General features: G+C 41.8%; 1 protein-coding gene across 8 annotated transcripts in view; it reads right to left on the bottom strand.

Moving 5' to 3' along the window:
• Positions 1-23,619, bottom strand: part of MCF2L (MCF.2 cell line derived transforming sequence like) — a 376,112-nt gene that overhangs the window by 39,135 nt on the left and 313,358 nt on the right. For all 8 annotated transcript variants that reach the window (XM_073614529.1, XM_073614527.1, XM_073614528.1 and 5 more), the window contains 11 exons: positions 21,192-21,311; positions 16,724-16,840; positions 15,543-15,692; positions 11,899-12,023; positions 5,928-6,042; positions 5,261-5,380; positions 4,888-5,079; positions 2,003-2,194; positions 1,758-1,917; positions 1,118-1,194; positions 923-993 (listed from right to left, as the gene is read on the bottom strand). In XM_073614529.1, coding sequence (XP_073470630.1) covers positions 923-993; positions 1,118-1,194; positions 1,758-1,917; positions 2,003-2,194; positions 4,888-5,079; positions 5,261-5,380; positions 5,928-6,042; positions 11,899-12,023; positions 15,543-15,692; positions 16,724-16,840; positions 21,192-21,311 — 1,439 coding nt within the window. The remainder of the gene's footprint in view (positions 1-922; positions 994-1,117; positions 1,195-1,757; positions 1,918-2,002; positions 2,195-4,887; positions 5,080-5,260; positions 5,381-5,927; positions 6,043-11,898; positions 12,024-15,542; positions 15,693-16,723; positions 16,841-21,191; positions 21,312-23,619) is intronic.

The following is a 23,619-nucleotide window of genomic DNA, read 5'->3' as shown; positions in this document are numbered from 1 at the left end:
ATCGTCTAATCGGAGGGATCACTGCTGTAGTTTCTCTGGGTCTGGTAAGAGGGCCTGTCGGCCATTATCTATTACTTATCCTAGGGACTGTACTACGTCTGCAGTCTCTGACCATGATAATGTGATAATGACATTGTCAAAAAGGGGTGGTGCATGGGTGACCCAAAAATGATGCCCCCCCCCGAAAAAAGTTCTGCGGATGCCCATGGACCACAGGTAGGACCGCAGCAGTGCGGTGGTGCTCATTTAGAACCAATTAGCAAGCTGCATGCAAGATGTACCATAGGAAGCTACAGGTTTGCAGACTTTTAGTAGTGATGTCCCCCTCCTAGCTTTAGAGGGTGAGAGATATTTGTGATTGAGAAGAATAAATATATCAGATGACAAAGACTTTGGTAGGGTTTTCCCCATTCTACCTCAGTATATGCGCAAGTCATGGCGTGCATAAACCCTGAACCCTGTTAGGTGCCTGTGCTTACTTAAGAGTGCTTCCCTACCTACAGATGTCATACTGCCGCGGTCCTCCTCTCCCAAGTCAGCTGCCCATCAGCCCCTGCCAACTCTGAGGCATTTTCCTCTTTCACCCTTTGCAATATACCATCAAAATATTGTGTACAAAGTCTGAGCACACTTCTATTCTATTGTCTATGTAGCGCAGACAATTAAGAAACAAAGACAAAACACACATTCTCAACAGCTTTTAACATAAGGCTTCTTTTTTAGTTGCAGATGGAGAAACTATTATATAGAAATCAATATTCTCAAATGCTTGAATGCATCATTACTACAGTTACAATCAGAATAATATGGCTAGGCCTGAGCGCTAACGATCCAATGAAAACTCAAATAGGCTTAGCCTCGATGAGTAATTGCTATCAATCCATATCATTTTCATCATACTAGAACATGCCATATAATGTACCTTCTTAACACAGCCAGATTTTCTTCATCCTCCATCACTGAACAACTCCTGACTGGACCATCCACCTCACTCTACAAAAAAAATGAAACCTTGACATGCTGAAAATGTAATTTTAGCTGTTTGCAATGTGTTCATACATCGTTGAAACAAAAAGTTTCAATAAAAAAGGGGTATAAGTTTTAAAATGTTGGTTACCTTTGCTCTCCTGTAGTTCATCCTTCTTTGAAGAACATTTTCAGGATTACCTCTGAGCTCTGAAGCCCTTTGGAGGACTGGATGTTGACACAAAATACTGTTGTTAAGGGAATTGTGATATCTACAATTGTGGTATCTACATATTACCAATAAAGGTTAGTGCAAAGTAGGCCATCTTACAAAAGTGTGCCCTTCCTGAACAGGAAAGGTCGGAGATATAAAAACCATGGTGAAGCATTCAGTATGCGTTGAAGGTAAGACGGAGGGTGGTATGTGCAGGGGAGGAGAGTGAAGGGTATGATGGCGGGCAATGTGGATTCCTTGACCCATAATCCCACAGTAACATGGCGATTGCAAAATCCATGTGTCCATATGGTTTCTGATATATCCTCAAGAAAGAGCCTCAAGAGTAGGCCCTCTGGCTCCCATTTTAACTGTGGTCTTATAAATGACTGGTGTTGGGGACTCTTCCTTATTCATGCTCTGAATCAGGTAAACCCTGTTGCTCTAAATAGGAAACTACTTTCAATGAAAAAAAACAAATACGCTGGTGCAATTTATATATTCACAATACCAAAAATGACCCTTGATGTATCAAGTAAGTATACTGAAATGTTTAATGAGATTGGTGTTTCTTTACCTGGAGAGGAATTGGGGGACTTGACAAAGGCTTCTGGTCTAGGCGCTACAGGCTGCACAGGCCGAGTCTGTTTAGCAGCTAGTTTTCTAAGGCTTCCTTTTCGCTTCTCAAACATTTCTTGTGTACTCTGCTGCTTCTGGAACACTTTATTGACATGCTCCTGTGGTGCAAAATTCAATTACTGATCCTGAATTTCGGGAGTAACAAACAGAATCTGCTAAAATCCATAATTTTTTGCTATCTACCTTTAACTCCGCTGTGAGAATTGCTTCATACTGTGCCAAAACTGTAGGCAAGTCCTTTATGATGTTTTCAGTGCAACTTTCAAGGAACCGTTCTATCTCTTGCAGTGCTGATTCTGCCCCATCCTGGGACTGGAACTTATCCACTGGTTGAGAAGCCAGTAGGTAAATACCTTCATCACACCATTCCATTGTCTAAGAGAAAGAAAGGCTGATGGTTAGAAATAACACAGGATATTCCTTTATACCAGTGGTCTCCAAACTGCAGCCCTTTGCCTTTACAGTATCTGGTCCTTGGGGCACTATTCCTCCCACTGATATGAGGCACTGTTCCTACCACTAACACCAATAGCAGGGCACTATTCCCCCCCCCCCCAAGGAAAACCAATGATGGGGCACTATCCCCCCCCCCCCCGGAATACCAATGATGGGGCACTATTCCTCCCAGAAAAAAACAATGATGGGGTGCTATTCCTTCCAGGAATACCAATGATGGGGCACTACCCCCCCAGAATTCCAATGATGGGGCACTAGCCCCCCAGGAATACCAATTATGGGGCACTATTCCCCCAGCAATACCAATGATGGGGCACTATTCCTCCCAGGAATACCAGTGATGGGGCACTATTCCTCCCAGGAATACCAATGATGGGGCATTATTCCTCCCAAGATTGACAATGATGGGGCACTATTCTCCCCAGGAATACTAATGATGGGGCACTATTCCTCCCAGAAATACCAATGTGGGGTACTATTACCCCTGGAATTCCAATGATGGGGCATTATTCCTCCAGGGAATACCAATGATGGGGCACTATTCCCCCCGGGAATACCAATGATGGGGCACTATTCTCCCTGGGAATACCAATGATGGGGCACTATTCCTCCCGGGTATACCAATGATGGGACACTATTCCTCCCGGGTATACCAATGATGGGGCACTATTCCTCCTTGGTATACCAATGATGGGGCACTATTCCTCCCAGGGATACCAATGACAGGGCACTATTCCTCCCAGGAATACCAATGATGGGTCACTATTCCTCCCAGGGAATACCTATGATGGGGCACTATTCCTCTTAGAAATACTAAAGATGGGGCACTATTCCCCCCAGGAATACCAATGAGGGCACCATTTGCTCCTCCTACTGACCATAGGTGCTATGTAACCTACCACCAACCCCGAGGCAATGTTTATTCTCACTGATGCTGGGTATGTGACATTGTTTACCATCACTAGCTACAATCCGGCCCCCTAAAGTCTAAAGGACAGTAAACTGGCCCTTTGTTTGAAAATTTTGGAGACCCCTGCTTTATACCTTCCTAAGTACTTGCTGTATTATTATTATTATGCCGCATCTGCAGTATATAGCAAAAACACACTGGTGAGCCAAACTGCTATACTAATTGTGTAGATAACATCAACCTGACAAGGTTTCATAAGCCCAGTGCATATGTTCTGTTCAAATAAATGGGTTGCAAGCATTCCTAAATCTGAATCGCAGCCTTACCTAACTCTGATTTCACTACACACTGTGAGCTTCTCACAGTGTGCATTAGAAGCTGCAGCAAGACAGAAAGAGCTCAACTCCTTTCCTGGCTAAAGGATGCCCAGCATCATGTAGCTCTTTCCTCCCCACTTTTTGCAGTCATGGAAACTTAGCATCACATGTGGGTGTTAACTATGCCCACACTTTGCCAGACTATCATATACTCTTCAAGGCATGTTGATATTCATAACGCCTCCCAAGAACCAGACTACTACTTGCATCAGAGCGCACTTGATGAGTACCATGGCCGGATTTAGGAGGGTGCTGGGAGTGTTTATTTGAACCCCTGTAACCTGCCCCGCTGACCCTTGTCCTCTGCACTGCTGACCTTGTCCTCCATCTTGCTGACCCATTCTCCATCTGACCCCATGCTTTGCCCTGCTGACCCCTGTCCACTGCCCTGCTGACCCCTTTTTCTCTGCCCTTGGGACTCCTCTTCTTTGCCATACTGACCCCTGTACACTGCCCTGCAGATCCTTATCCTCTGCCCTTGTGACAACTGTCCTCTGCCCTGCTGACTCCTGTACATTGCCCAACTTACCCCTATCTTCTGCCCTGATAACTCCTGCTCTCCACCCAGCTGATCCTTGTCAACTGCTCTGTTGACCCTAGTCTTCTAGTCTACTGACCCCCTGTACGCTGCCCTACTGACTCTTGTACACTCCCCTGCTGACCTCTCATACTCTGCCCTTTTGTCTCCCTGTACACTGCCCTGCAGACTTCCTTGCCTTCAGCCCCTGTACACTGCCCTGATAATCCACTGTACACTGCCCTACAAATTAATGCCCCCTGTACGCTGCCCTACAAACTGCTGACCCTATCCTCTGCACTGCTGATCCTCTGTACACTGCCCTACTGCATCCTATACACTGCCCTGCTGAACTTGCATCCTCTGCCCCCCCCTGACATTTTTTTACTGCACCCCCACATCAGACATGCTAGATCCGGCCCTGAGGAGTACTGAGGCAGGGTGCAGTGATGTTTTCAGGAAGCCAGGTAGAGCAACCTTCTGGCCTCTGCCACCATGATCGGCCTGCGTTGTGTAGCGAAGCACAGAGGCCCAGTGATGACATCAGTGGGTCTAAATAAGGTATCTAATAACAACAGACAGATTTTATTTAAAATAAGTACCGTAATTAGCCACATTTTTATCTACATGCAGATAGACTTGCTGTTCAGTTGTGTGTTCTAGCAATACAAACTTGTACAACATTAAGACACAGAGGAAAAAGGTGAAAGGCCTTGAAACAGACACGCACAAGATAATCGCCATTTACACTAACGTGCACTTCTAGGATAGGAACATGTTTTTACAATAACAATAGATTGTCACTAACCTTCTCTAGGCGTCGATGTAGTTCTAAAGACTTGTAAAGATATGCCCTTCTCTGCTGGATGTTACTGCTGATGCTACCACACAAGTGATGAAGCTCATTGCATTTTGGAAGGATAGAGTCCACTGCATAGTGATTGCTTAGAATGAGATGGTCACCTTCTCTTGCTAAGGCTTGTGCAGACTGTATCTCTTCCTAGACAAAAGCACACTGGTGTTTTCAGAAGGAAATAAAATATGAAATATTTTGTGTTTAAAAATAGGTCCATGTGGATTGGAGTTTTTTTTCCAGTGGATAGCATTAAACAAATGCTCTATATTATCATGTAGAACTAAAAAAATAGCAAGCCCAAACCAAAATGAGAGACCATCCTCACCTGGGACTTTTCCTCAAAACTGCAGAGATCCTTCAGGATGTGTTCTACATGTGAGCAGCTGTTCCCCACATCTCTGTATGTTGTTGCCCTCTCAGAGATACTATCCAGAGCAGCCTTAATCTAAATGGAAAGATATGTGTTTCAAACATACATGCTATGCCATTTACTGTTCCAAAAATTATTAGTTAATTTGTGGTAAAAAAAAATGCATAATGCAACCAATATTTAAGACTTGATTTTTTTCAGATTAAATTAGGAATTAATGACTAGCCAATATAATTAGCCTTGTTTTTGCAGTAAAATTTTGTAAAGTACTAACCATTTGTATTAGCAAAATTAAAATACAGGTGAACACTTTTTAATGGCTGCCTAAATTTTAGTGGCAAACTCTCTATATTATTTAATCCTCTTAATTGCATAACAAATAGGCACAAGTGTTGTGATCCCAAGCAATAAATATATTATATTATCACTTTTTAAGCTATGTTTTAGAAATAACAAAATTACTTTTAAATAAGAAAGCTGGAAAACCTATGTTTTTTTTTCAAAGAAAGGCCCTTATCACAGGGTTTTGGAATTAAGAACGCAAAGTCTCAAGCACATATCAAAAAAGGAACCTAAATTCTGTTCACTATGAAAGTGTTGAAAAATAAAAATAAAAACACACCTCTCGAAATTTCAGCTCAAAATGCCGAAGTTGCAGACACTGTTCAAGCTTTAGTTGGTGTTTAGACCAAAATTCATCAAAAGCCGTTTCTGTTTCATTAAGTTGTATGATGAGCCTGCAAGAAAATAAAAGTGATTAATTGACTTCATATTACACAGGCACAGGCATTAGGTTTTCAATACTGTGAACAAGGAAAATGAGAACTGGTTTGTCTCTCTGGAGTCACGCATCTACCCATATCTGGGATCTGTACACCTACTCACAACTTGCTTTTAAAAAAACATGAACCTGGACATACAAGACTACAAAATATTTTTTTCTTCATGTGTAGCCTGGTGCTTGCCTACAGACAGAAAGCAATTAAGGACACTGTGCTGCAGTACCTTCTCTGTCTCCCAATGGACTTCAGCTGATTAAAATCACCTCTCCTCCATCCACCAGGGGGAGCTGACAAGCAGAAAGAGCTCAAGAGGCTTCATGGTTGGCAGCATTGAATCATGGGAAATTAAGTTCGGGAAAGAAACTTTACTATGAACTAAGGATGAGCTCCAGCGTGTTCGCACAGCCCACCAGGAAGTCGGCACTGCGCTGCGCTAATCAAAGGCAGTGAGACATTTCCCGATGCGCGGTTGCAGGGATCGGGAAATGTCTCACTGCCAGTGATTAGCGCAGATACTTTTTTTCAAGTACTCGCCGATCCTGATTACCGATTTTTTTTTTTTTTAATGTCATATGACAGTGGCACTATTATGCAGCACAGATGGGCACTGATAGGTGGCACTGATGAGGCATGGACTGTGTCAGTAGTTTTTTAATTTTACAAATTTTTTTTTGTTATTTTTGTAATTTTTTTTTTTTTACAATGCGTTCTCTTTTGGGGAGGGGGGTAGTAGACAGCGTCAGTGTTTTTTTTAATTTAATTTTATTTTTTTCAATTTAACTTTTAAATTATTCATTACAATTATTTATTTATTTATTATTATTTTTTTATCAGCCCTGTTGGGGGAGGCTTTAGTGAGATATCAGTGGTCTAAACAGACCCCTGACATCTCCCTTTTGAGACAGGGAATGAGATTCCCAAGTCCCTTTCTCTGCAGCCTCAGCCGCACTAAAGATGAATGGACAGGAGACAGAGGCTCCTGTACATTCATAAACTGAGACATCATAAACACACTTTATGATGCTCAGTTATGAATGGACAGTCAGTGATCACATATGTATCTTGGCACCTTCCTCCGCTCTCCATCCTGACAGATACGGGATGGGGAAGGACAGGCAAGGGGAACTGGAGGAGGACACAGGAGGGGACCCAGAGGAGGACAGGGAGGGGGACCCAGAGGAGGACAGGGAGGGGGACCCAGAGGAGGACAGGGAGGGGGACCCAGAGGAGGACACGGAGGGGGACCCAGAGGAGGACACGGAGGGGGACCCAGAGGAGGACAGGGACTCAGAGGAGGACAGGGACGGGGACCCAAAGGAGGACACGGATGAGGATCCAGAGGAGGACACAGATAGGGAGCCGGAGGAGGATACAGGGGACAGTCAGGGGTGATTGCAGTGGCGGTGGGGGCAGTTACAACCAATCTCCCTGTGTGGCTTTCAATAAAGCAGCTGAAAGCTGCAGGAGGGAGAGGAGGAGAAGCAGCTGTCATCTGCTTTATTGGAGGACAGAGATTCCTAAGTCCCTTTCTTTGCAGCCTCAGCCGCACTAAAGATGAATGGAAAGGAGACAGAGGCTCCTGTGCAATCATAACTGCTCAGTTATGAATGAACAGTCAGTGATCACATATATATCTTGGCGCCTTCCTCTGCACGGATGGGGACCCAGAGGAGGACACGGACGGGGACCGGAGGAGGACACGGACGGGGATCGGAGGAGGACACGGACGGGGATCAGAGGAGGACACCGAGGACCCAGGGAGCCAGAGGAGGATAGAGGGGACAGTCAGGGGTGATTACAGTGGTGGTGGGGGCAGTTACAACCAATCTCCCTGTGTGGCTTTCAATAAAGCAGCTGAAAGCCGCAGGAGGGAGAGGAGGAGAAGTGGCTGTCAGCTGCTTTATTAAAAGCCACACAGGAAGATCAGTCCTATTAACTCCCCCCACCCCAGCACCGATCATCTCTGAGGCTACCCAGGTATCAGATTAGGCATTGGAGCATTTGCCCAAATACAAGAACTCGTGCAAATGCTCGGTATCGGTGCAATCCTACCTGAAACCTTTAATTACTCATTTATGTGCATACTGCTATTTATGGCAACCCATGACAATATGTTGAGTTAATTTACCGCTAAACAGTCAGATGTTTGCCTTTTGATAGTGAACCTTAGTTGTGTGCAGGGTATCTATATTTGTGCTCCCAGTAGCACTGCAGTATCCATTTACTTTAACCTGGTGTGTCAGTGGGGCTGAGGTTGTTCTCAGAGTCAAGGAAGAAGTACAAAGAACCCAATCTACCAAGCGGCTCTTAAGGTAAAACTACACATGAAAAAAACTGTAACATTTCAGAAAAACCTGCCATGTTTCTAGACAATGCTACATGGTACAGTGAGGGTAAAAAGTATTTGATCCCCCGCTGATTTTTTACATTTGCAAACTGACAAATAAATGATCAGTCTATAATTTTAATGGCATGTTTATTTTAACAGTGAGAGACAGAATAACAACAAAAATATCCAGAAAAACGCATTTCAAAAAAGTGATAAATTGATTTGCACTTTAATGAGTGAAACTTATTTGATTTCCTACCAATCAGCAAGATTTCTGGCTCCCAGGTGTCTTCTATACAGGTAACGAGCTGAGATTAGAAGCACTCTCCTAAAGGTGCTTCTAATCTGTCCACAGAGCCAATCAGATTTCAATCTCTCCACCATAAACAAAAGCAAAGGACTGTCCAAGGTAGTCAGGGACAAGATTGTAAATCTACACATGGCTGAAATGGGCTACAAGACCATCGCCAAGCAGCTTGGTGAGAAGGTGACAACAGTTGGTGCGATTATTCGCAAATGGAAGAAACACAAAATAACTGTCAATCTCCCTTGGTCTGGGGCTCCATGCAAGATCTCACCTCGTGGAGTTTTAATGATCATGAGAACGGTGAGGAATCAGCCCTGTAGTACACGGGAGAATCTTGTCAATGATCTCAAGGCAGCTGGGACCATAGTTACCAAGAAAACAATTGGTAACACACTACGCTGTTAAGGACCGAAACCCTGGAGCAGCCGCAAGGTCCCCCTGCTCAAGAAAGCACATGTTCATTAGCAAACTATAGATGTACATCTGAATGATTCAGAGGAGAACTGGGTGAAAGTGTTGTGGTCAGTATCGAGCTCTTTCGCATCAACTCAATTCGCTGTGTTTGGAGGAGGAGGAATGCTGCCTATGACCCCAAGAACACCATCCCCACTGTCAAACATGGTGCTGGAAACATTATGCTTTGGGGGGGGGTTTTTGCTAAGGGAACAGGACACCTTCACCACATCAAAAGGACGATGGACTGTCAAATCTTGGGTGAGAACCTCCTTCCCTCAGCCAGGGCATTGAAAATGGGTCATGGATGGATATTTCAGCATGACAACGACTCAAAACACACGGCCAAGGCAGCAAAGGAGTGGCTCAAGAAGAAGCACATTAAGGTCTTGGAGTGGCCTAGCCAGTCTGCAGACCTTAATCTCATAGAAAATATGTGGAGGGAGCTGATGGTCAAATTACCAAATGTCAGCCTCGAAACCTTAATGACTTGGAGAGGATCTGCAAAGAGGAATGGGAAAAAATCCCTCTTGAGATGTGTGCAAACCTGGTGGCCAACTACAAGAAACGTCTGACCTCTGTGAATGCCAACAAGGGTTTTGTCACCAAGTACCAAGTCATGTTTTGCAAAGGGTTCAAATACTTATTTCACTCATTAAAATGTAAATCAATTTATAGCCTTTTTGAAATGCGTTTTTCTGGATATTTTTGTTGTTATTCTGTCTTTCACTGTTAAAATAAACCTACCATTAAAATTATAGACCGATCATTTCCTTGTCAGTGGGCAAACGTACAAAATTAGCAGGGGATCAAATACTTTTTTTCCCACGCTCTAATGCCGCGTACACACGATCGGACTTTATGACAGACTTTGTCCTGCGGACTTTTGACGGACTTTCCGAATGAACGGACTTGCCTACACAACCATCAACCAAAGTCCGACGGATTAGTACGTGATGGCGTACGACCGGACTAAAACAAGGAAGTTCATAGCCAGTAGCCAATAGCTGCCCTAGCGTCGGTTTTTGTCCGTCGGACTAGCATACAGACGAGCGGACTTTTCGACCGGACTCGAGTCCGTCGAAAAGATTTGAAACATGTTTCATTTCTAGGTCCGTCGAACTTTTGGGGGAAAAAAGTCCGCTGGAGCCCATACACGTTCGAATTGTCCGACGGACTCCGGTCCACAGGACCAAGTATGCCGTAAAGTCCGGTCGTGTGTACGCGGCATTAGAGACAGTTCCATGCTATAAAGAGCTGCACTTACAAGCCATAACGCAGACTGCTAAACTTCTTTATTCTCTTCTCTATTTTTCGGTAGGGAAAAGTTCCTATTCGAAAATGCGTTCGCCTGTATGCAATTCGGACGCGCAAAAAATCACGCATCCTCGGAAACAATTCGACGCATGCTCGGAAGCATTGAACTTCATTTTATCGGCTCGTCGTAGTGTTGTACGTCACCGCGTTCTTGACGGTCGAAAGTTCAGAGAACTTTTGTGTGTCCGTGTGTATGCAAGGCAAGCTTGAGCGGAATTCTGTCGGAAAAACCATCCAAGTTTTTTCTGACGTAAATTCTGATCATTTGTACGCGGCATAATAGTAAAAATCAGAAACACAAATGCCCCACACTGAAAGAATTAGACAAAAAATATTTGAAATGCTCACTAGTATTTTTATTTTTTTTAAGAGAAGTGTGCCTTCACGTACACTCTCCTGATCTTGCTCCTATCCCTCTCACACGGCAGCAAATTTTAATTATGTAACACCAGTGTCTAATGCTCAGAATGGTTTTCTGTGATCTGTACATGCACCAGGAATTAAAGTTGGCCATAGATGGATTGAATATCAGCGGGTTGAGCAGGGACCAGCCGATATTCGATCCATCTATGGGCAGTCTGGTTGTACTGAAGTCAATCGATCGACTTCAATACAATTGATCTGTCGGATATTGTGCATGAGATCACTGCCAGTGGCTATAGCTACTAGCAGTAATCATTGTGTTCTGTTGGCATGGAAGTCTCCCTGCCGGCATAATACAATAGTGCTGCAGGAGAGATTCTCCATCTACACTGACTGTGTTGATTGGGGAATCAAGCCATTTTCTTTCCTTCCACCATGGTGAAATAAGATTGTATAATCTGTGGCTTGTCCTACATAGTGTATTATGGTAGCCATGAGCCCATATGGACTTGGACACCATAATATTGAACGGTGCTTTTCAAACCCCTGCACAGATTGTGAAGCACTGCTCTAAATAGGACAGAGGCTGAGGTGCAACTATAAGAAATCAGACAAACTACAACATTTTTAAAAATTAAAACAGCCAACGCTTTTTAAAAGATGTGAGAAAAAAGCAACGTTGTTTCTCACCTGCATTTTTAATTTAAAAAAAATTTGTAACCCTGAGAAAACGTTGTGGAAAACTATAATCGTACAGAAAAAATGAACAATTTCACTAATATATATACATCTAGGAAGGTAAAACATATAAGACATTTGTTAAAGTTCCAAAAATTAAACCATTACACTTGGTTCTCTTGTAATATAGTCTCTGATAGAACCCCACTCTCATTTACATTAGGCATATTTCCAGATACAGTATACTGATCCTGAATTACCTTTTACGTGGCAATATAAAGAGGCAGCAACAATAAATCATTAAATCTTGATTTGACGTTTTCCCCTTACCACAAAAATCCCTGGTGTACTCCACTGTTCTCACCTTTCTACAGTTGTCTGGTTGTCCGTTTGGTCTTGATTCATCTTGTATTCTGGGTTTTCTTTAACAGGTTGCTTGATCTGCTCCAGGATGTCACTACCCTGCTTCAAAGCCAGCTTCAGATCATCCTACAATACCAATTAAAGCCGTAAATAAGAAAATTGCAGTGAGCTATAACATCAAGGCTATACATACTGTATGTGGCTTGAATAAATATCCCTGTGCTATTGGAGCTGATAGTGCTATAAATAATATGTGTTAATCCCCCTGTAGTGAATGGTACACTGAAGATGGAGTAATGAAGCAGATATAGTGTACAGAAGACTGCAAAGTTTTTTTCTCCATAATGCTGGCCATTTTTATGGCAATTATAAGCAATTTGAAACATTATTATATAATGCACACATTCAACTTTCACTTTACCACTGTGCAACTCTGCCTCTTTCTGGTCCTTACTGAATGAGATTGCAACCAGTGTATTCAGATTGTTCTTTCCCCTGTATCCCTCCCCCAGCACACACTCTAGGTTTCTCCTGCAGGCACACATTCAAAGGACTGCTAATGAGGCTCTGTCATAAATGGCCCTGTCATAAAAAATCTGTAAAGCAGCAATACACATATGTGATCCTAAAACTGAATTTTATACAGCTCTAAGTCATTTTCCATGACTTCTAAAGATAATAGAGTTACTGTACCTTTACAAAAAAGGCTACACTAATGTATAAGTAGAGATACCAATCATTTACCAAGCACAAATATAAATCTCATGGTTCAGATGGGATAAGACACTGGTCCTCCTAAAAGAAATAAGATCTATATAATATTTGGTATATACCAAATCCTAATTAAATTTTGCTATATAATATGTTGGGCTTTGGATTGTGAAAATTTGTCATATGGGAATAAATATGTAGCCAGGGTAGACGGCAAGGGAGTGCCCACTGTAGCATAATAAAAGGTTCCAGCACCCCTCCAACAGACCCCTCAGACCTTTTAACTGGGTGGGAGTTAACCCAGAGACACCATTTAGAGCAGGGGTAGGCAACCGTGGCACTCAAGCTGTGGTGAAACTACAAATCCCATCATGCCTCTGCCTCTAGGAGTCATGCCTGTGATTGTTAGGGTCTTGCAATGTCTCATGGGACTTGTAATTTCACCACAGCTGGAGGGCTGAGGTTGCCTACCCCTGATTTAGAGAGTCAAGTAAAAGCTGGGCCCCTTTTTTTTTTACGTCAAAACTACAAAGGATAATGAGAGTCACGTTTTAGAGGGCCAGTGACTCTGCCATATAAGACTGGACTTACTCCGCACTGAACCAAATACTCTACGTAAATATTTTTGACTTTTAAACGGTTTTATTTTATTAATGCCCATGTCCATTTTGTAATATCTTTTAAATAAATATTTTCTGCACAGTTGTTTTTTTTTTTTAAAGGATATTTAAAACGTATTATGCTAAATCTCTGAATGCTCTAAGCTACCATTGTGTAAACTCGGTTTTACAACATTGTTACTTTCCTCACTCTGCAGGGTAGATAGTGATTTTTCCTAAACATTTTTTCAAAGGTCACAACTGCAACAGCGGATGCTGTGAACAGCGCGTTTCCATCAAAACTTGTGGTGGTAGTGGCTACTGTGTGTGTGTGCAAAGAATTAAAAGTTCAGTGAACTGCCCTAGTGACAATCACTCAGTCAGCCTGCTGGTGCTTAGATTGTTGTCCCAATCTGTCCAATGGGTGAGGCTGAAAACGTAACCATCATACCTAGCCCATGTGCTAGTCACCAGCACGTATATTAACCCTCAGCAGTCATTCCATAGCATATATGCAATAACTCCTCATTGCACAGCTTTCGTACTTTAATCCCTCGGCACCCAGGCTTCAGCACATTTGGGATAATTCCTCACATTTGTTCAGTGTACTATGCCAAACATAAGTCTCATCAGAACTGATTTTGGACCAGTGGTAATCTCAGTTCCACAGTCCCGTTTCCTAAAACATTCCACAGCAACAAAGCCCTGCTCTATCTCCCACATCCCCAGCACTACTTCTACTACTCCAGGACTCCATGACACATCCCCTGCTAATAAACTGCTTACATTTTGGTGTCTCCCTTTCATCTTCCATTGTCCTAAATTCCACTGACTCCCTCTTCTTGTTTAAAGTTTTGTGTCCTTCCCACCATCTTCACTGTCTACAGTTAGGTTTGCAATTATTTCTAGGAATAAATTACTGGCCTAATATTTTTTCCAATTAAAAATAGTGGAAACAAGTTCATTTTTACCAGCCAGGTTAGTAAAACCCCAACCAGGTGGCAATCCTATCTGCAGTTTTGCTAACACACTCATCCCCCCAAACACCCTCCACAATCCCAGAACAACCTATTTTATTTTAGCTTGCACAAATTCTGGACACGGATTTTGAACTCTATCCCTTCTCCATAAAACCCTCTGTGTGAAGTGCTTGGCTCCCATACTGCTACTTTATAATTAGTCAGTACAGTAAATTATTGCTAAAAGGCATTAAGGGGAGCAACCCCCCACCTATCACTTACCTGTATGGCTAAAACCATATTGTCTGTTATGTTTTGTTATTTTGTTGCTACTTAAAAAACACAATTTCTGAGTCAAAAGATAAACAGTTTTGTCAGTTGTCATATCCCCCCCACTTCTTCCCTGCACATATTGCCTTCATTATACCTTCCATACACCTCACCTACACATAAAGACCACAATCATACCCTTACCACTGCTCTCCTGCACATATTGCCCACTATCATTCCCTCTGCAATCCTGTCCTGCACATACAGTACTGCCAACTGTCAGACCTTCTGCAGTTTTGTTCCCGCACATCCTGCCAAATATCATACCATTTACTTTATTCTCCAGCATATGCTGCTGCCTAAGACGCATCTTAAGCTAGGTACACACTATCAGGAGCTCGCTGTACTAACTATCTGATGTTCTGACAGGGGGGCTGCCCCTGCCCCCACTTCTGCTATTTAGTAATAAACACATTTACTACCCTCTAAATATAAAATCGGAATTCCAGGTATCAATATTTTCTATGTTCTATATTTTCTTTGTAGTTATATTGGTCCAGTTTTAACAATGTATATATACCATACCTTTCTCTGAATAGTGCCTCTGCCAATCGGCCAACCTCCTGTGTTCAGAATGCAGCAGGGCAGTCGCTCGGTGCATGACCCAGAAGAAAGTGGAGATCAGTGGAGTAGCAGTGTCTACTTCAGAGAATTCCAGCTTCAAGGGGCATGAGCCAGGTATGGTATATGTATAGTTACATTGGTCCAAGCTGGTCCAATACCTGGAATTCTACTTTAAGGTATGCTATGTAAAATGCAAGGTGAAAATCCCAAATAAATATGTTTTGATTTCAGGTTGTAATACTCCAAAATGTGGAAAAGATAAAGGGGTGTGTGAATATTTATGCAAAGTACTTTAAATATGTGTAGGAAAAGTGACATAATTTATATTATTTATATAATTGATATTATTTTAACTTAACCTTTACAAGCTAACAACAATCCCCCCATCACTGTTTAGACGTACTATTCCTACTACTATGAGTACTGGTAAGAAGGTCTTTGGCCAACCATGTAGACACAGGTTTAGGTAGTTGTGTAGTCACCTTCATCTTCTCTTTCTTCTCAGTGTGCACAGCTAGAAGGGCAGTGGTTGTAGACACATCATTGGGGAGCTCTGTCTCAGCCAACTCTGTTCCAAAGACTTGCAGTGTCTGTGCTGTCTGCTTCACCATTAATGCAAAACTTTCTATGGCCTAGAAAAAAAAAGTGTCACGGTAATAAGTTTATAACATACTAATGGGAAACCAATTACATTTAAGTAGCCTCAACCTTTTCAGCAGGGACATACTTTACTTTTACAAGTTTGCACCAAAGAAAAGTTCATAGTGCTGCCTATTGGGGCAACTGTAATCCCAGTAACTGTTTTGTCACAATGACAAAAATATGCTTTTGGTTCTATTAATTCTTTGAATCATCTATGACCAAGATCATAGTAACAGCTATTCAATTTCTGTGTAGGCTCTCACCTCACTCTCCTAATCACTATAACAAAAATAACTGAACAGTTATAAAAAAAAGTGGCCATGCCAGAAGTAGGCTGGGAAAACCACCAGTTGAGCGCCACGGCTATAGCATAATCTTTACTAAAGTGATTAAAGGGCAAGAACAAGTCAGAAGAAAAAGCAAACCTGTTGAACACAATTTAACTCAGTTGCTATTTATATAGTATTTCTTATACAGCAAAGTAAATTCAAAATGACTAATCTACAAGCAATTTTTCCTAAAGGGTCAGTCATTTTAAAACAAGTAACACTTTTGCATCTACCAAAAATGAAGTATGTTCTTATATTCCTCAAGGACTCTGTTAAGAAAATATCTGCCCTTTAGTTCTGGACAGGACACATACTGGGGCCATTATGAGGGGTTCCCAGTCATCACTTTAGATGTTTTATTTATTTTATAATATGGAGAATGCAAATGGAGGTGGAACATGAAAAGGTAGGTGGGAAAACCCCAAAATTCTATTTTAGAACTCAAAATTTCATTGCTAAAGTACCAAAAAAAAAATAGAAAGCTGGGGCTTATTCAGCTCATCAGTCTCGATATGTATTTAAAATATCATATTTGGGCGGAGTGACCCTGTAACACTAATCAACCAAAGTGACTATAATCGCAGCATTTGTGGCATGCATACCAACCACAAAGGCAGTTTCCAATCTGATACAGGCTGTTCAGATGCCAAATATCAATCCAAACCTAATGTTAAATAACAAAAAGGTCTTACCGTCCGATGTAAAAGCCAGTTTTTATGGCAATAATCCAGTGTGCCACCCAGGTCTCTTGTAAGCTGTGTCGTGTCAATGTAGTTCTGTAATTCTGCAGCTGAATTCAGCATTATGATCTGTGCAACAGGCAATGGTAAAAAGCATGAACTATCTGCATATCAGTTGTAAAATATCTTCTATGCACAACAGAGTTACAGCTAGGATTATTGCCCTGAAATCATGAGATCCTGGGCTCAGCTACAACCAAGGATGCCATCTGCATTTGAGTTTTAATTTTTTCCCTATGCTTGTGTGGGTTTCATATTGCTTCCCCATTCTTGTTTCAACATCTAAAAAATCAAGTTAAATGGCTTTTGCTTCCAATAACTATAGGGTTGTATGGTTGCTTGTTTTACCATAATAGGTACTGAAGTCACATGTACACTGCAGAACATGTACTCTATAAAGTGAAATGTTAGTGAACTATATTAATAAATGAAAATAAATAATAATAAAAGAAACAAAATAACAAAAACAGATCCACTTTGTTTGTGGTAATGAAAAGCTTAAAAAAAAAATCAGAGAAATTGGCTGGCTAATGTACAGTAAAAGAGCAGCAGTAAAAGCCTAGTATTGCAGAAATGCTGTGCCAAGGAAAATGTGCAAACCCTTACTGACACTGCCAAGTTAATATGTAGAAATTAGAGCTTCTTTATTACAGTGTAGAGTTTCAGTGTGGGAATTCAGTAAACATGGTGCTATAGGTGAGGGTGATGTCTTCATCCTTTCAGCGAGATCCTCAGAGATATTGAGGATTCCAAATCTTGCAAGAAGATGATTGTACACTGTGTGGTAGTGTCAACTCATAAGATTTGTAGTTACCAGTAATCCTCAGGATCTTGCCAGACAAATGGTGATGTCACCACTGTTTTATGAGAGGCAGGGAAAAGATGAGTACAGTAGTACCTTGTATTAGGAGGATAATCCAATCCAGAAGCATGCTTGTAATCCAAAGCATTCGTATATCAAAGCGAGTTTCCCCATAGGAATCAATGGAAACTCAGATAGTTCGTTCCACAGTGACTGCTGGAGTATGCAGTACTGTATGTGGCCAGAGGTGCGGAGGCGCTAGTGTATGCAGTACCGCATGTGGCCAGAGGTGCAGGGGCGCCAGAGACACTCGGGAACCGAGTGTCACCAGCGCCCCCGCACCTCTGGCCAAATGTGGTGCTGTACACCCCAGCGGCTTGAATCCTGCTCGTCTTGCGAGACAACGCTTGCAAATCGAGTCAGGATTTGAAAAAAAAAAAACTCGTATTGCGAAACGCTTGTAAACCGCGTTATGCGCAATCCGAGGTTCCACTGTATATTACCTTACTTTTTCCCTCCTATAGCTATATTTTAACGTTGAAGGGGTTGTTGTGGCAAGGGAGGGGGCATTCTAAATACATGGACATTGCATAGAATGCCACTTTAAATTAAATCTATATTACGGTTAACAGATTTTCCAAAACAAAATTCAGGGACATCTTACTGACCATGCCAACTTTTAAGGATACCAAAAAAATAAGTAAAACCCTAATTTTTAGCCACACTCACAATTTCATGCCCTCATTTTTAACAATTCCTCAAAACTAATGGTCACAGACTTTTGGAATAAGAAGCAGACATTTAAGGTATAAAGACAAAATAAAAAGATTTAAAATAAGAGGCACTAAGATATGCATGCACAGTTTGAAGGAACACCTTGAAGAAGAAAAATGTGGCAAGCTACCCACCTAGGGGGTGCCCCAATAAAGTAGGTGCTGTGTATGACCTGTATCCTGTGAGTAAAATAAACCCCAGTACTTTGCATCTCTGTCTTCCTCAATCTCCTGTACTCTGCTCTATCCAGGTATGCCATTATAAATAACACACATAATGCAGGCCAACTGTAAAAAGCTTAAGGGCAACATAAAGCAAACATGCTCTGTCAGTTAAAAAAAAAAAAATCATACCAAATATTCTAGATAGCTGCAGAAATGTAAAGATCGGCCCAAAGAAAGTCTCTTAGCAAGAGCAGTTTGCTTGTATTGACTGCTTTGCTTGTTTAGCACCCGATTTATGCTCTTGCTGACTTTTTTGGCCTCCCGCTATGCCTCTCTTCTCCTCCAAGCAGAGTTTGTCCCATACCTTCTGTGGCAGATGCTGCTGGTCCACTTCCTGCTAATGTGACTTCTGGACTTTGCTAGGCTTGTGCTGCTGCCAGGGGCGGATCCGGGGGGAATGGGGCAATTATATTACTGACTGGCCAGCAGCGGCGCAGAGAGAGAGACCCTGTTGTTGTCTTCATGCCGCGCTGGAGCCTGGAGAAGATGGAGGGAGGAGGTGGGTGAAGCCGTGCCACTGGCCTGGCCTCTCTAATGCCCGCTGCACTGGTTACTAGCACCTATGCCGCCTGGTGTCTGGAAACCAGTGACATCAGTCACGTCTGAGTCGCTGCTGAGGAGGAGAGCGAGGCGCCAGCATTTAAAGCCTTCTTCCTCCTCTGTGCCTAGTGTGAGAGTGTTGGCTCCACCCAAATCATCCCTCCATGATCTTCTCCAGGGCTCCAGGGCAGCATGAAGAGAGGATGAAGGCATGAAGCAGTGGCTGTGTGTCATGTGATGGCGTTGCTGCCTGCAATCCTGAATCCTGCTCATCTCTATTGCTCCTTGGAAGCCCCTCCCTCCACCAGAGCACCAAAGTATATGAATTAAAGGGAGTACAAAAATGAATGATTGTCTAAAATCGCAGAATATAGATATGCCATTATTCATGAAGAAAAAAAAAAAGCTGCCCTTTTAGTATTGACATTTTCATCTTGTTCAATCTTAATCTAATTATAATGCAGGATATTGATTTTCTTATATTGTCCCTCTCTCCTATACAAATGGTAAAAATAAGTATTTTTATGTTTATCTTTTGGCTTTTTGTGCTGCAAGACAACACTTCCTAGCTTTCAGCGTAGGCTGGGCCCGCTTCCTCCTGGGATTGCTACATCAAAGCCGCAACTCTGCAGAGCATATGCCCACATGCTGTAAGCAACACCTTTTTTCCTGGCAGTGCCCCTACCAAGACTAGACTCTGGATCCGCCCCTGGCTGCTGCTTGCTGTCCCTGGTGCCACTGCCTCCTCCTTTCTGTAGCAGCAGCAACAGCTAATCTGGACTGTGCCTTCTTTTTTTTTTTACAGCTGTCATTACTGCAGCTGCCCATAGCGGAGTTTAGAGAGACTTCTTCCAAGCTCCACCTGGACATGCCCCACTCGAGACAGGTATGGGACATTACGCAAGTTACAGTTAGAGGGGGCTACCCAGGGATTGGAGGAGAGAAGACTCTGGTCTGGAAAACCCTTGGGAATGCCTGTTTACTGGGGACAGACCCCTTAAAACAGGGACTGTGCCCAGGAATGAATGGTAATCATACTCAATGCATACATGACTGGGTATTTAAAGGGAATACAACTACAATTTATACAGTGAAGATGTTCGACGTATTAAGCAAATCAAATCTGTTATCTCAGCTTTGGCAGAGCTCAAGGACTGCTTATTAATGTTAAACACTATGCCTTTTTAAATTTAATATAATAATATAATATAATATAATATAATATAATATAATATAAGTAGACTTGTAAAATCACTGATCTGTCCAATTTAATATTATTGCACTTTTACAGTGACTTCCCACCAGGGCTTTTTTTCAGCAGGAACGTTGGGGAACACAGTTCCGGCACCTCCTGGACTGACTGTATGTAATGGCAATGTGTGCTGGGGTGTGCTGCAGGGTATTGATGCTCCCTGCTGGGGATCTATTTTTGCAGTGGGGTCTATTGTTGCTGAGGAGGTCTATTGTTGCTGAGGAGGTCTATTGTTGCTGAGGAGGTCTATTATTGCTGGTGGGGGACCTATTGTTGCTAGGGGTGAGTCTTATGTTGTTGGGGGGTCAGTTGTTGCTGAAGAAGATCTACTGTTGGGGGAGCGGTCTATTGTTGATGGCTGCCAGAGAGTCTATTAATGCTGGCTGTGCAGAGATCTTTTGATACTTCTGGGAGTCTATTGTTGCTGGGGGGGCAAATTTTGTTGTGGGTGGTACATTGCTGTTAGGGGGATCTATTGTTGCTGGCTGAAGGGGATCTATTTCACTGCTTTTCTTGATATCATTACCAATAATTCCATACAAATTACTTAGCACCACAAAATGATACTTGGTTCTGTATTGTCTAAAAGGGGTGGTACTGGGAGGTGGTAGGGGATAGAACCAAGGGACGGTGCTCAGAGGTGGGTAGGGGCGGGGAAAAGGGGTGACTCGGAAAAGGGGAGTTCCTGCACCTATTGTCTGAGAAAAAAAGCCCTGTTTCCCACACAAAGGGTAAACTTATCTAAGCATTTTTACTACAACAAAGTTTATCACAACATCATCGCTTTCCATTTACTTAAACATCGAAATTGCTATATATGCTACTTACCGGTACCTTCATTTTAAAGTCATCTTTGTTGAATCTCAAGGCAATGTCTGCCAGGGTGCGTTGGAAGATTCCTGCAGGACGCAAAACAATGACAAGCTGCAGATTCCCTGGGAATGATGCCTGTAAGTGAAACCACAGACAAACATACGTACATATTACTCATAGCGCTGTTGCTTGTTTAAGTAAAAGTTTTGAAAAAGATTTTCACTGTCATAAGTATGCCATTTCTGATGACCTTAAAGAGTTACTAAACCTGGTAATAGGAAAATAGTTAATCCGCCCCCCCACAGTGCCCACAGCTTATAAACCTTCTTTTTACATTAAAATACTGCCACTATATACCTTTTTGGATGATCTGTATACCACATTCAGTGATAAACTGCATAGTTTCTCCAGTGCTGAGAGTCCAGGAAGGAGGAGATTTTCACTACATGTGTGATGTCAATATCATGTGACCTGGCTAGCTCTGAGAACAAGAAACTGTTCTCTCCAGCATTAAAAGACACAACTGAGCATATGCAGGTTGAGGTTGGCTACCTTGCCTGTTCTTTCCAAGGTAGACATTGCAGGAAGGGGAGGATTTATGCATACAGGATAAAAACAGACTTTTTACACAATGCAGAGGATTAACTCCTTAAGTTCCACCGCGAGTATAACAAGCATACTATGCTGCATATATATAGACTGGTTTTACTGTTGTGGGTTTAGTAACACTTTAAGGGTCCATGCACACTAGGGGCAGAAAAAAATGGCAGAAAAAGCAGCATAGAAAATGTTCATGGTGGCTCATATTGCACAAAAGTTGATGAGCATTTGCTTTTATAAGCGTTTTTTTCCCCAAAACATCCCCCTCTACTCATTTTTCACTATAACCAATGTAACTGAAAATGACAATTGCTCCTAAATGCCACATTTCTGCGTATATATATATATATATATATATATATATATATATATATATATATATATATATATATATGAGAGTTAAGCATTGTTTCTGCCTGAAAACTTCTCTCAAAAATGCGATTTTGAAGGGATTATTTTTCTGCCTTTACATTCTTCTCTGAAAATATTCCTGTAAACTCCCTAATGTGCATGGACACGTAAACTAACATAGAGCTGGTAATACAGGCTGAAGAAAAAAATGCAAAACGCAAAAAAAAAACCCATAAAAGAAGCATTTTTATGCTTAGTGCGCATGACCTTTATTATTGGCACTTTGGATATGGAGAATTCTCGCAGGACAAAAGCAAAATAGTTTGTTTGTTTGCTCAAGTCAAGAGCAATTCCCATATTCCAGCAGAAACAGCAGCCAGAGTTGAAAGTTACTACAGTGCTTGTTATGGCTTTGGCTAAGTTCACAAAGCTTTAACACAAAGATAAGCATCTTTATTTAGCCATGCATTTCAAATCTCATTGAACACAACATAAAATATCTGTCACATTATATATATATATATATATATATATATTTTTTTTTTTTCTGGGTTTGCTAGCTTTGTGAATTGAGCATAAAGTGTTGTCCAATGCAAAACATCCCTGAGTGAAATTTGAATGGCACCAAATATTTCATAAATATAAGGTTGGATTTGGGCATTGGGTTGTATGCCAACCTCTCAACCTCATTCATTGTTTGTTTAAGGAATGCCCATATCGCAGGACAGGTTTGTAGTTGAGGAAACTTGTTAGACTTAGCTTTGAAATTTTGCGATGCTCACTGGTATGTTTCTTCTTCACTAGAGGATGAAGAATCATGCTATTGGGATATCTCATACGGTTCATTCTCATCTAGAAGTTGAATTAATGTCTTTAGGTTGTGGTAATTTTGGACTGTAAAGTTCTTCCAAGTTTCCCCAGGATTGGTCCCCCTATCCTTATCAAATATATACTTCTACGTAAGATTTAATGCAAAGTAGAAGGGGACTCAGAGCAATCCTGAGGAAACTTGGAAGCACTTTACAGTCCAAGATTACCACAACCTAAAGACATTAATTCAACTTCTCTGCCCTCATGTTGTAAAGCGCTGTGCAAACTGCTGGCGCTATATAAATCCTGTATAATAATAATAATTGATGAGAATGAACAGTATGAGATATCCCAAGGGGATGAGTTTTCATTTTCTAGTGAAGAAGAAGAAACATACTAGTGAGAATCACAAAAAAATCAGAGCGAAGTCTAACAAGTTTCTCAACTACAAACTTGTCCTGCGTTATGGGCATTCCTTAAACAAACCGTGAAGGAAGTTGAGAGATTGGCATACAACCCAATGCCCAAATAAAACCTTTAATTAATAAATGTAACAAAAAGGAAAGTAATGTCTGACCAACATTCACTGTGAAACAATAAAAGGTCACTAGGCCACTTTATTAGGTACACCTGTTCAATTGCTTGGTAACACAAATTGCTAATCAGCCAATCATATGGCAGC

Source organism: Aquarana catesbeiana, linkage group LG02 (assembly GCF_042186555.1).
Source record: "Aquarana catesbeiana isolate 2022-GZ linkage group LG02, ASM4218655v1, whole genome shotgun sequence".
Lineage (NCBI taxonomy): Eukaryota > Metazoa > Chordata > Amphibia > Anura > Ranidae > Aquarana > Aquarana catesbeiana.
The sequence above is the reverse complement of the archived record's forward strand: the minus strand, read 5'-3'. Positions and strand labels throughout refer to the sequence as shown.